Source organism: Ursus arctos, chromosome X, assembly GCF_023065955.2.
Source record: "Ursus arctos isolate Adak ecotype North America chromosome X, UrsArc2.0, whole genome shotgun sequence".
Taxonomy (NCBI): Eukaryota; Metazoa; Chordata; class Mammalia; order Carnivora; family Ursidae; genus Ursus; species Ursus arctos.
Genome location: NC_079873.1, coordinates 37,850,602 through 37,864,378, shown reverse-complemented (window position 1 = coordinate 37,864,378; position 13,777 = coordinate 37,850,602). Strand labels below are relative to the sequence as shown.

At 53.1% G+C, this 13,777-nt stretch overlaps 1 protein-coding gene across 1 annotated transcript in view; it reads left to right on the top strand.

Moving 5' to 3' along the window:
* DIPK2B (divergent protein kinase domain 2B) overlaps window positions 1–11,633 on the top strand; it is a 40,948-nt gene extending 29,315 nt beyond the window's left edge. Inside the window, exons 3-5 of the mRNA XM_026513347.4 lie at window positions 4,055–4,228; window positions 6,779–7,067; window positions 8,237–11,633. Coding sequence (XP_026369132.1) covers window positions 4,055–4,228; window positions 6,779–7,067; window positions 8,237–8,577 — 804 coding nt within the window. The 3' untranslated portion in view covers window positions 8,578–11,633. The remainder of the gene's footprint in view (window positions 1–4,054; window positions 4,229–6,778; window positions 7,068–8,236) is intronic.
* Window positions 11,634–13,777: the final 2,144 nt, after the last annotated feature.

The window sequence follows — 13,777 nt, the reverse complement described above, 5'->3', positions numbered from 1 at the left end:
GAATGAAGAAGGATACACCTTCTTCCTTGAAGGATCCTTCCGAGAAATTTCTACTTATATTTCATTGACCAGTACATAGCCACACTACCACGCCTAGCTGCAAAAGAATTTGAGAATGTAATCTTTTTTCTGGGCAGCCATGTGCCTCACTAACATCCAGAAGTCCATAAATACTGCTCTTGGACACACTCCTCTGAATCCACACTTCACTCTGCACCCAGAATCATTTCCCTAAAATGCCTATCTGAGTATATCACTCCCCTGCTCAGGGCCTTCAGCGGCTTCCTATCCCTCCTGGATAAAATCAAAATTCCTTAAAATGACTCCAACGTTGCTGCTATCTGGGCTTCTTCTCTGTCAACTGTTACTGGAGATACTTCACCTTCAGGGAGCACTAACCTACCTGCAGGCCAGCGTATTTGCTCTCAACTCAAGGGGAATGCAAGGTGTTCCCTCTGCACAGAATCCTCTCCCCGCCCTCTTTACGGGTTCACTCTACCCACGCTTCAGGCCTCAGCCTGGACGTCACTGTCCTCCAAGAAGATTTGGAGGGGCCCATGGACTTGTTTTCGTTTCTTTTAGAATCAGAAGGAAAAAATGAACTCCTAGGTCCAAGCAAATGTTTGAATTCATCAATATTAATAGTGCGTACCTCACTAGCTTCTTGTAAGGAGTAAATGAAAGAACACACTACATGTGAGGGGCTTAGAACAGTTCCTGTCATATAGTTAGCACTCAGTAATGATCTATTATTATTGTTGTTCTTATGGCCTACCTCTCCCAGAGGTATTTTCACTTGAAAGTTGTCTCTCGAAGAAGAGAAGAGATTACTAACCTCTCCCGGTCCCCAATGATTATCTGTAATGGTGAAATTTCAGGCTGCCTTGGAAAAACTATCAGAAGCAAAGAGATGGGGGCGCCTGGGTGGCTCAGTGGTTAAGCATCTGCCTTCAGTCGGGTCGTGATCCCAGGGTCCTGGGATCGAGCCCTGCGTGGGGCTCCCTGCTCAGCGGGAGGTTGCTCCTCCCTCTCCATCTGCAGCTCCCCCTGCTTGTGTGCGCTCTCTCTCTCTCTCTGTCAGATAAACACAAAAAAATCTTAAAAAAAAAAAAAAGACGAAGAAGAAGAAGCAAAAGAGATGTTGTCCTAGCTTCAAATCATCTTCTGTGGTCTCCACCTAGGGAGCTTATGGGGCCAGAGGTGGGACAGGACCTAATACAGGGGAAACTGCTAGGACATTCGAGTCTAACGGACTGGGTTCTGTCTTAGCTCGGGCTACTATAACAGAGCACCATAGACTAGGTGGGTTAAAGAACAGAGCACTATTTCTCACACTTCTGGAGTCTGGGAAGTTCAAGATCAAGGTGCCAGCCAATTGGCTCCCAGGGGAAGCTCTCTTCCCGGTTTGCGGACAGCTGCCTTCTCATCGTATCCTCCCGTGGTGCTCTCACAGCTCTTCTTATAAGGGCACTAATCCCATCATGAGGGCTCCACCCTCATGATCAAGTTACTTCCCAAAGGCCCCACCTCCTGATACCATGGCACTGGGGATTAGGGTTTCAATATATGAATTGGCAGCGGCGGGGGGGGGGGGGGGGGAGTGGCGGGTGGAGGAGAGGCAGGGAACAGACATGCAGTCCATACCAGGTTCAAATCCTGAATCCAACCCTTACCTAGACTCAGCAGACTTCCAATTCCTCGGTTGCAAAAGGAGGCTCATAATGGCACCTGCCCCATGGGTGCCTGGGAAGATTAAATGAGCAATAGCATAGGAAATTCGCAGCCCACTGCCTGGCACGTGGTGGGCTCGTCCCCTCTCCTCCCATCTATACACATTCCCGAAGGCTGGAGCTCCCATGAACTGGACGCTCACAGGCTCAGAGATGCAAGCATGGAATGTTCTTTCATCTTCTCTCCCAGAGCTAAACTCCTGTGCTCCCAGCCCTCTGGGGAGTACAAAGTGGCATCTAAACACTGTCAGGCAACCCCGGTCATATTTCAGCATGCCCAGTCACTTCAGAATTTGGACCAGCCCCCTCCCTCCCTGGGGAGCCCAGGGGCTCACTGGGTACCTGGCTGATGGTGGTTCAACAAGCGTCCACGCTGGCTTCCAGAGAAGCCAGATGTGCCCACGGCCACGGTCCAGCTGTGACCCTGTGGTAGAGAGCAACTGTCTCGGGTTCCCAGTTTTAGCTCGGAAAGCTCCACGTTCCAGGACACCCTCAGTCCCAAGCAGACCCGGATGGTTGAGCATCCTGCCCCGTGAACTGGTCCATGCCCTCATCAACCTCCAAGACTCTCGAGACTTCTCCCGGCTCCCAGTGGTGCTTCCACCCTCCTGGGTGCTGGCTGGGCAGAGGGAGGGCTCCAGGCTGCTGGCCCTGCCCCGTGCTCGGGTGTCCGGGGCTCTGGAGACCGCCCCTGGCCACCTACCCCCCACGGCTCCCTGGGCCAGCGCCTCCGCCGGGCAGGCAGCCTGCAAACACGGTCTACAGACACCTGGGGGCACACTTTCTGCCCTCCGTCTTTCAGGCTTCGGTCTGTCATGTTGTAAGCCAGGCTCTTAGAATTTGAAAATCCTGTTCTCACCCACAAAGCCTGACTTACTATCCCTGCTATCCCTGGCTATCCCCGCTATTCTCTGTGCTGGGAATATGAACTTTTTTTTAAATTCAATTAGCCAAGGTATAGTACATCATTAGCTTTTGATATAATGTTCAATGATTCAAACTTTTTTCAAGATTGATTGACTGATTGATTTGACAGAGAGAGAGAGAGAGAGAGCACAAGCAGGGGGAGTGGGAGAGGGAGAAGCAGGCTTCCCCCCGGGACACGACCCGGGGATCGTGACCTGAGCTGAAGGCAGATGCTTCACCAACTGAGCCCCCCAGGCCTCCCGAGTTTAGACTTTTCTAATTTAATAAGAGCAGACAGCATTTGTTGAGTGCTTACTGCTGGCCAGGCACTGTTCTAGTATTTTACACCTGTTAGCTTTTCTGGAGCCTCGTGATCTCTCAGTGGGCTGTTCCTGGCACCCTCACCCAGAGCACAGAGAGGCTTGTAAGGAGCTCTTCCAAGGTCACACAGCCAGCTGGTCGGTGTGGCGCCGGCGCTGAATGCAGGCCAACTGGGCCCCGGGGCCCTATTTTTAACTATGTTTCTTTTCTTTTATTAGTAGGTTGGGTTCATTGTGTTTGTTCAGTGCGCAGAGAAAGGTACAGGGGCGGGGTGGAATATCGTGGGAAATAAACATACGTCCGTGCCTCCCAATTTTATCCCAAGAAGAACAAAGTGGGGGCGCCTGGGTGGCTTGGTGAAGTGTCTGCCTTCGGCTCAAGTCATGATCCCAGGGTGCTGGGATTGAGTCCCGCATCCGGCTCCCTGCTCAGCAGGGAGTCTGCTTCTCCCTCTCCCTCTGCCCCTCCCCCCTGCGCATGTGCTCTCTCTCAAGTGGGTAAATAAAATCTTTAAAAAAAAAAAAAAAGATGTGGAATGAGGCAAGCATGACTTCTTCCACCAAAAAAAAAAAAAAAAAAAAAAAAAAAGAACGAAGTGGCACATGGGAAGACACTCAGGTGTGTAGTGTCACGAGTGTGGTGACACTGTCATGAAATGGTGGACAGAATCAAAAAGGTCAATGGCAGAGGGCTGATCTGATAATGCAGCCTGAGACTGGCTGCCTGTGGGGAGGCAGCGTGGACGTGCGGTGGTGCCGGAGAAGCAGGTGCTCCAACTCGTTGAGTGCTTGCTGGGGCGCCCACCTGCCCAGGGTCCACCTACCCCGCCCCTAGGATGGCTCAGTCCATTCTCCTTGGCCCTCGGGGTCTCTCCCCAGGCCCCGCAGCCAGTGCCTGCACAGCCCCTTACACTCCACCCTCCAATAGTGCCCAGACGCCCCCCTCCTGACCCCGGGGACTCTCCCCGACAAAGCCCATCTTGTCCCCCAACTCTGGTGTCTCCCCCACCGGCAGAGAGTGCCCTGTCCTGATGGCTCCCCCATGAGAGCTCAGCGCCCTTTCCCCCTCCTGGGGTCTCTCCCACCCACCCCCTGCAGGGCCTGCCCAGCCCCTTTCTGCGCTGCCCGTCGCAGCGACTCCTGGACCGTGTGGTCCGGCGCTACGCTGAGGTGGCCGACGCTGGCAGCATCTTCATGGGCCACTTCACTGACCGCGACAAGCTGCGTCTGCTCTACACCCTGGCTGTCAGTGCTCATCCCATCCTTCTGCAGGTACGCCCTGACCCCCGCCCAGGGAGGGGCTTCGGCTCGGGCTCCAAGGGGGCCGGCCCTGGGTTGAGCTCTCTTCCCCTTTACCGAAAGCCTTGGGGCCACCACCTGGAGACGCGCCCTGCAGCCGTACTTGGGAAGGAGAGGAAACGGAAGTATTGTAGATGTCCATCAGTAGGGGAATGGTCAAATCAATGAGGGGGCACTAGAGCCTGGGGATCCCACGCAGTCATGGTGGCCCCCATCTCCTTGCAGCTTCCAATCCAGCCGTGGAGACAGACACTTAGCGAGTCAGCAAGCATCCGCAGAGCGTGTGGAACCCAGTCACACCTGCTTCCCCCAAACCCCAAGGGTCCGGACACTCACGTTGTGGGCAACAAAGGAAACCAGGAAGCAGGAGGAAGGAGTGGGAAAAGGAAGAGGGCTAGAGAGAGGAGGGAGAGAGAGGTGGGAGAGGGGGAGCAGAAGGAGGAAGAGTAATAAGGGAAGGAGGAGAGAAAGGAGAGGGAGGGGGAAGGAAAGGGAAAGAAAGGAGAGGGAGAAGATGCAAGTAGAGGAGGAAGACACCACAACAAAGACACTTAATATTTATTATCACAATTAGTTACATAATTATTAATTTCATCATTCTAATTTAATTTTAAATATAATTGTATATAATTATTAATTATACATAATCAATAATCATTGATATATTAATTGTTACATTATGTATTTTAGTTATATCATTGATTAAATCTATTTATTATTTAGTTATTTCATTCATTATTTATTATATATAATATATGATGTTTAATTATTATATATTATTTGTTATATATAATTATATAATATATAACTTATATATTTATTATATAACATAATATGTAACATATAATATAATATGATATATAGAAAATGATATATAATAATCATATAGGCTATAATATATGTAATACATAATGTATATTATGTAATAATCATATATATAATATATGATTATGTATTATAATATAGATTATATATACTATAATCTATATGATTATATAGATTAAAGATTATGGATTATAGATTCATAACTTATAAAATTATTATATACATTATAATCTATATGATTAATATATTATTATATATTATATATAATTATAATATAATATAGATTTACAATATATAATATATATGACTATAATATATATTAATAATCTATACTATTATTCATATATAGTTTATTATTATAATGTATAATTATATAAACTATATGTAATATATAAACTATATAATATATTAATAATAATATAATGTGATATATAATTATTAATATATAACTTACCATCTAATGCATATTTATTAATATATGAATAATTATTATATATAGTGATATACAATCAATGAGGTGCTCTCACTTATTGAGCACCCGCTGTGTACCGGGTTTTGTGTTGAATGTTTTACATCACAACTCCACAACCCCACAGAAATATTATTGTCCCCTTTTCCAGTTGAGGTAGGTGGGGCTCAGAGACGTGAGGTGACTTGACCACAGTCACTTAGCTAATGCCAGCAATGGGACCCAAACCCAGAGCTGTCTGACTGCAAGGTCCATATGCTAAAACCTGCCTAGTAACCCTGGCATTTTAAATCTTAGAGAAGGAGAAGGAATTGCTGGTTGTCCCTCTCGGGGGGTCTCCTTTTCCCAGCATTCTAACCTCGGTGGTGGCAGCGGACTCCTGAGAGGCCTGGGCCGGGTCCCTCCATTCCCCCTGGGCCCCCCACCCGGGAAGTACCGGGATCTTGTCCCCCTTGTCCAACCCCGGGATGACCCTGGGCTGCGCCGGCAGAGCCCGCCAGGGGGCCGGGGCCGGGGCCCTCCCTCCGCCGCCCTTGATGGGAGAGGTCCTGGGTGGTCAGGGGAAGCAAGAAAGGTTCTTTACAACAGGTGGGTGGGTTAACATGGGCAGAAGACCACAGTAAATAGTCGGAGAAGGGGATAACTTCTTCTTCCTTTTTTTAAAGAAGGAAAAGAAGAAAAAAAGTGGTACTTAGAGTTTGTCATTTCCCCCTCGTTTAAAGAAACACCATTCTAGAATACAGCTGCTTCCATGAACAGTCAAGAAAACAGCAGCCAGGATTCCCTCCTTCCTTTTCCGTCTCGGAAATCCACGAATGTGGTGCTCTCACGAGGACACAAAGGAGACCCACCAGGGCTGTGTGCTTCCTGAGATCAGTGTCAGGCAGTCAGAAGGTTCCAGAAATGGGGGGGGGGGGGGGCATCTGTGAATAGGTAGGCACCTCAGTGAGGCAGATTCACCCAGAGCCAGTGCCCTGGTTCCCAAAACACTCGAGCCCCAAAGGGCCACTGTCGTGGTTTTGGCATGGGCCGCATGGAAGGAAGGAAGAGCCGTCCATCCACAGCGGAAGGAAGGGGGCGCGGGGCACCCGGTCCAAGAGGGGACAAGGGGCTGAGGCCTCTGGAGCCGGAGGGGGGCCGGCGAGGACCCCCGGGGGGAGGCCGGGGGAGCGGGGTCAGGGCGGGCGGCTCCCCGACGCGCTCGGACGCCTCCTCCGCCCCGCTCGCAGATCTTCCCGGGCGCCGAGGGCTGGCCGCTGCCCAAGTACCTGGGCTCCTGCGGCCGCTTCGCCGTCAGCACCAGCACCAGCCCGCTGCGGGACTTCTACGGCGCCGGCCCGGACCAGGCGGCCGACCTGGCCTACCAGCTGCTCGGGGTCCTGGAGTCCCTGAGGACCAACGACCTCAACTACTTCTTCTACTTCACCCACGTGGACGCGGGCACGTTTGGCATCTTGAACAACGGGCAGCTGTTCATCCGCGACGCCAGCGCGTTGGGCGTCATCGACAGGCAGGAAGGTACCCGGCGTGGGCCTGGCTGAGCAGCGGGCAGAAGGGAAGTCAGGGTGACAGGAGCTAGGGAGGGGTGATGGGGGGGCCAAGGCGAGGGTCGCACCCCGGGGCCTTTCACCGCGAGAGCAGTCCCAGTTCGTAAAAGGTCCCCCTCCCCCTTTCGACTCTGTCTCGCCTTGACCTTGTCCATGGCGGCCTTGTGCCCTGCGGCCCCGCCCCGCCTACACCCTCAGGGCGCTGCTGGTGTCCCCTGCGGTCTGTGTGACCCAGGACACCTGCCCTGCCCCCCCTTCACACACGCAGGGCCTCTGGATCCGCCTTCGCAGAACCTCTCTCTCAGAAGCTTCTAGCCTTTATCTGAAACGTGCCTATCTGGCTGATTCCCTGGGACACGGGGCCACCCATTTTGGTACTTTCGCTTTTTCTAAACTTTTCCAGCTAAAAAGCATGGCATCGAATGTGGTATGTGAATGAATCGGGTTTCTCCCCACCTACACAGGCTCAGCCAGGGTTCTAGAACTCTTCGAACATCCCTGTCTCTAGTGGTGACCGCGTTTGCTGAGCCCAGGCACAGGACAGGGGATTTTCTTCTCTGATCTCTGATTTTGCTGATATGAGAAGGCCTCCGAAGACAGACCAGGGGAACCGCACCGACTCATTTCCTGAGTTGCCTTTCTTAAGAAGAATCAGAGCCAGAAGAAACGAGGCTGATGGCAGAATATTGGGGCTACAGAAACCCCTGTGCTGGGCAGCCTGGCTGGTCCCCCTGAATGCATATTCTGCCATCGCCTGCTGTTTCTCCCAACGTTGCACCCCACAAGCGCAGATGACGGGTCCCAGCGAGTTCCTGTGTCCATTCATTCCGTAATAATCAAGGAGACAATCGCGGTGTGGGTGCGAGCCCTACAGTTAGAAACCCAACCTCCGGCAGGGATCGGCGTATTTTCTGGGCCCCGGCCTCTTCCTGCCATAGCACAGAGCCCCTCTCCCGTGTTGTCCTCAGCAGGGACCACTGTGTCCCCAAGCTCTAAATCCTCTGGTGACAGGAGATGCTAGGACACTAAACATTCATCCAGCGATTCCCGTTAGTGGTGCCTCCCCCCCTCCACCACCCCCTCCCCCCCCGCAAGGAGCACAGGTCGTAGGGTGTGTAATATTGTCCGTCTCTCTTCTAGGCAGCCCAGCAGCCGCTGGGGCAGGAGAAAGTAAAGACGTCTTTAGCTGCCTGCTTTCAGGCTGCCAGGCCGAGCTGCCCTCCTGCTACGGCATCCCGGAGAAGCAGAGCCTGGTGCTCGTCTGTCGGCAGCTGCTGCCCCGACTCCTCCAGCGGAAGTTCCCCTCCCCCGTGCAGGAGGAGATAGACAGCGCACTTGACCAGTGCGGGGAGGATGCCCGCCCCGACCCCGAAGTCCTTGGGGCCGCCAGCCGGCTGAAGGACATCTTGAGGCCCCTGAGAACCTGTGACCCCAGATTCGCCTACCGCTACCCAGACTGCAAGTATAATGATAAGTTCTGAGGGGCTGGAGCCTTGCCGGCCCCAGGGGACAAGGTCCCTGGCCCTCCCTTGCCCAGGCGGGTCAGACATTCGGAGAGATGCACCTTCATTTCCTGGGAATGAAGGAACACGCTGACAACCGGAGGGGAGTTGTGCCGCACAGTGCGGTTGCCCCTGCTGGCTATAGCGTCACGGAGAAGCCAGGGGCCGGGCGGCAGAAGACCCGACCGTGGACACTCACTGGACCTCGCCGAGCCTCATTGTCCTCTGTTCTTCAGCAGACTCGAGTCAGTGAAAGAAGACAGGGGTGTGAAGGGCCAAGGACACGTGCAGGAGGTTACAGAGGGTGTTCCCAAAGTGTGCACAGGCAGGACCCATGGGACAGAGCCATGGAGGTGGAGGCTGACACGGAGGGAAGGCAGGGGGAAGGCGAGGCCCCTGGCCAGGATCATGTCAGACTCAAACAAGAGGGGCCCCCTTCCTGCTCCCCGTGCCCTTGCACTAGCCCTCCTGCCGTGCTCCCCACACTGCCACGGGGTGAGGAAACGCTTGGACACGTCCACACTCTGGGTGCCTGGGGTCCCGTGCGCTCCTGTGAGGCACCTCGTGGTGTGGGAAGGAGCCCCGGGTGAGAAGAGATGAACAGTGGGCTGGGGGTCAGTGTGTTCATCTGGGACCTCTGAGAAGCAGGTGTCACGACAGGGTGAGACAGGCAAGGATCGTATTAAAGAAGATCCCTGCATAGAAGGGAAGAAGGAGGTATGGCCGGTCTGAGCCCAAGTGGGGGTATTCTAAGACTGGCATCTGTGCTATCTAAAGGAAGGTTCCACAAGGCCCTGCTGCGCTCAGTCGTTGGCAGGGAACAGCCCGTGGGAAGCACGGCCTTGGCCTCACCGCAAAGACAGATCTCAGAAGGCAGCGCAGGGCCGGCAGCCAGCTCCGCTCCCCCGAGCGGGAGGCCTGTGAGCGGCGCCCGGCAGCCACAGACGGGGCCCAGGCCAGCTCTGGCCTCACCGCGGCATCCAGTGTAGCAATCGAAGGAGTCTGAGAATTTTCACTTGAACTTGGCCTTACAGGTCATTGTAACAGTATTTTTTTCAAGGTCAGCCAACAGAACGTATTTTATTCCAGTTTGTTAGTTTGCTTTATACCTTTGAAATATTTAGTCACATGGTATGTGGGCTTCCATGTGGATTCTTGCCCCGGCCTCTCAAGCGTTAGTGGGGGGCTCTTCGGACCTTTGTCCAGCCTCCCTGTCAGCCCCCTCCCCTTAGGGACCTCCTAGTCGGCCTCCTCTCTTCTCCCTCTGAATCACCACCTTTAGGTCAGAATGCCTGACTTAGTAAGTCTCACTACAGACGGGGAAACTGAGGCCCAAGAAGAGGAGCAACTTGCTGAGATAGTCCATGCTCCTCTTGCCTTCCCCTTCGGCTGCTGATTCGCACCCTGTCCTACCCAGTTTGGGCCTCTTCACTCACATTTAAAGGCGGGCCAAGAAAAGTCCTATCTCATCGTCCACTAGGTTGCTTGTCTTGGGGGTTTGCCTTTTGACCGCTCCAGGCACTAACCTCTGGGGCAACCGTGACAGCGAGGAGGGCAGGCCAGGCTTCTGGAAGGGCAGGCCTGGGCTGCCTGAGAGTCTTTGAGACGGTTGCCTTCTGGCTCGGTCTGGAGGGGCGAGGATTGACCACCTTTCCCAACACCTTGCTCTCAGCCCCATGAAACTGACTTTTGACTTCCGGCCTTCAGAACCATGGAAGGAAACATTTCTGTTGGTGTACGCGGCCCATTTTGTAGCCATTTGCTAGGGCAGCTACGGGAAACTGAGACGCACCCCGAACCCCGTCTTAGCGTCCGCTTCGAGAGAACCCAACCGGCAATATTGCCCAAGTCCGGTGTATAGTGATGGGTTCAAAGTCCAGACCAGACCAGGAGGGAGTGTGTTACGTGCTTCTCCTCGGGGCTGAGGCTCAGACGGCTCCATTTCTCCATTGACTAAGTCCCACGCATCATCTAAGATCCTGCCTGAGTCCCACCTTGACCCAGAGCTTTTCCCGACAGCCCGGCCCCCAGGGAGCCCTTTCTGAATCCCCTGTCTGTACCCCTGAACCATCGGTCTGTGCCCATCTGAAGCTGACCCTCAGGGTATTCCAGAGAGCTCTGTGTCCCACCCTCCCATCCAGCTGAGGGCAGCCTCCGGATGGCGGGGGTGAGGGCCCTTTGCGTTCTCCACAGCAGTGTGGTGGGCACCGAGCAGGTGCTCAAAGAATGTTCTTGCTGAGGCCGAGGAGTGCACTCCTTAGGCCGTTTTGCTTGGCGTTTGTCACATACTATGTGCTGTAGACTCAATGTTTGTGTCTCCCTGGAATTCCTCTGTAGAAATCCTCACCCCCCGTGTGATGGTATTAGGTGCTGGGGCCTTTGGGAGGTGACTGGCTCGTGAGGGTGGAGCCCTCATGGATGGGATTCGTGCCCTTCTCAAAGAGACCCCAGAGAGCCCCCTCACCCCTCCTGCCACATGAGGACACAGAGAGGAGATGGCCATCTACGAGCCAGCGAGAGGGCTCTCTCCAGACACTGAACCTGCGGGCGCCTTGATCTCCGACGTCGCAGCCCCCTAGAACTGTGAGAAATAAATGTCTGTTGCTTAGAAGTCCCCCCCCCCAACTCAGCCTATGCTATTTTGTTACAGTGGCCCCAACACACTGACACATGTCGCTGGCCAGATGCAGGACAGAGATGCTTCCTTGAGGGTTTTGCTAGCTACTGTCTTTTTTGCCTGTTGGACCAGCTACCTAATTTGTGGGGGCCTTGTGCAAAATGAAAAAGTGGGGCCTCTGGGGCGCCTGGGTGGCACAGCGGTTAAGCGTCTGCCTTCGGCTCAGGGCGTGATCCCGGCGTTATGGGATCGAGCCCCACATCAGGCTCCTCCGCTATGAGCCTGCTTCTTCCTCTCCCACTCCCCCTGCTTGTGTTCCCTCTCTCGCTGGCTGTCTCTATCTCTGTTGAATAAATAAATAAAATCTTAAAAAAAAACAAAACTTGTTTTAAAAAAAAAAAAAAAGAAAAAAGAAAAAGTGGGGCCTCCTGTTTTTAAGATTGGCCAGACAACTTGGGGCGCCTGGGTGGCACAGCGGTTAAGCGTCTGCCTTCGGCTCAGGGCGTGATCCTGGCGATCCGGGATCGAGCCCCACATCAGGCTCCTCCGCTATGAGCCTGCTTCTTCCTCTCCCGCTCCCCCTGCTTGTGTTCCCTCTCTCGCTGGCTGTCTCTCTCTCTGTCGAATAAATAAATAAAATCTTTAAAAAAAAAAAAAAAAAAAGATTGGCCAGACAACAGAGCGTGAAACTAAGCGCTGGCCCCATGAGACTGCGTAGGGTTTGCGTGCCCGTGAAGCTGGCCCTGGGAGCTTGAGACACTAACTCCTCACCTGAGCGGTGTTCCTGGGGTTCGCTGGCGCCTCCTTTGACCTCCACCACCAAGGGGACTAGGTGCGGGACCCGAGGCCGCATCCAAAACACCGAACCACTGTGGCAAAGGAACTGATCTACGAGAACACCCTCCCCCCGCTGCAGCCACAACGTCGTGGGTCTAACCACAGCCTGGCCGGCAAGTCCAACTCTTTGAAGGAGGAAACTGGTTCAACCGATTCACTCAAAGTGCCCATTTTCCGGTCTCCTGCTTCCCACTCCTCCCCTGTAGCATCTGACTTCAGCCCATCGGGGATTCCGGGAGCCTGACCTGAACGTCTCCTCTAGGGTTAAAAAATAAATGGTTTGCTAAATAAATCAATCGACACTCTGTTGGATTTGTGTTCTTTTGGGAAAGAGCCCTGGAATCAGACAGACCTGGTTTCAAGTAACGATTCGGCAGGTTCCTGTGTAACCTTGGGCAAGTTGCTTAACCTCTCTGAGCCTGCATGAAATGGGGAGGGAAGGATCTACCCTCGCAGGGTTACTGTCCTATTTCAATAACACGATGTCTCTCAAGAGCCAGGCCCCTGTACGCATCCGGTATTTGAAGGCAAACGTAGGGCAAGAACAGAGGGTCTCCCAGCCAAAAGGGCTCCTCACAGAGCCAAGGAGAGTGCTGCAGGCTCTGGGGGGCCCCCCATCTCTGCCCCCAAGGCTCTGGTCCAGCCCAGAGGACCAGTAAGGAAGCCAGGGTGCCGCAGGCGGGTAGACCGTCTGACTGGGGCCACTGTTAACCCCTCCTGCTAACCAGATTCTGGCTTGATCATGAATGACAGCTGGGCAGCCACTATACTCACCTCCCCAGCCCAGCCCTCCCCCAGGCTCAGAGGGGACTGCTTCCTCAAGCAGGTGATGTCGGGAGCCTCGGGAAGCCCATCCGTGCTCAGTACTGAAGAGCAATGCGGAAGCCATCTTGGCCCGTTGAAAGCTGTTGTCTCACGGCCTGTGCGCGGAGAGGTGCCTTTTCTGCCCAGTTCAGGCCTGTTGCCCACATATACTGGCGCAGCGGGGCTCACGTGCACACAGTATGCTCCTGGTCTGTCTGCAGCTCTTGAGGGCGCTGCTCAAGAACAGTGGCAGCTGCACGACATGTGGGAGGGTCAAGGCCCAGGCAGGGGGCCGTGAGTTTGCAGGTACGATGACCTTCCAAAAGGCAAATGAGAGGAACGGGCCAGCGAAGGGGAGCTGCGCAACCAGTTCAAGGGGCCCCGCCCCCTTTGCAGGAGCAGACAAGGAGAGGGAGCACCCCCGTCCCACTAGGGTGTCAGATCCTGCACCAGCCCCCGTCGCAAAAGTCAGTGCATCAAAGTTATTTATTGCAGTGTTGCTTGTAATCGAAAATACTGGAAACAACCTAAATACTCATACGTGGGAGAGTGGTTGAATAAACCACGATACCTCCACAAAATGGCGTGCCATGCAGCTTTGCAACCAAATGCAGACAATCTCTATGAACTGACACGGAATGGTCTTCAAGATATAGAGCTGAACGAGGACAACATGAGTGCAAAGCACGGGAGTATTTAGAGGATGCCGCCTTTCATATAAGAAAAAAAGAAAGACTATAAGCAAACATTTATGTATCTGCTCACTTGTGATACAAATACATATTATATAAAAATATATATAACATATAAAATATTATCTAATACATACATAGAGAGAAAGAGAGAATAAACCAGAAGCTAATGAGATTGGTTACCTACAGGGTGTGGTGGGAGTGGGGTGGAAAGAAGAGAGGAATGGGA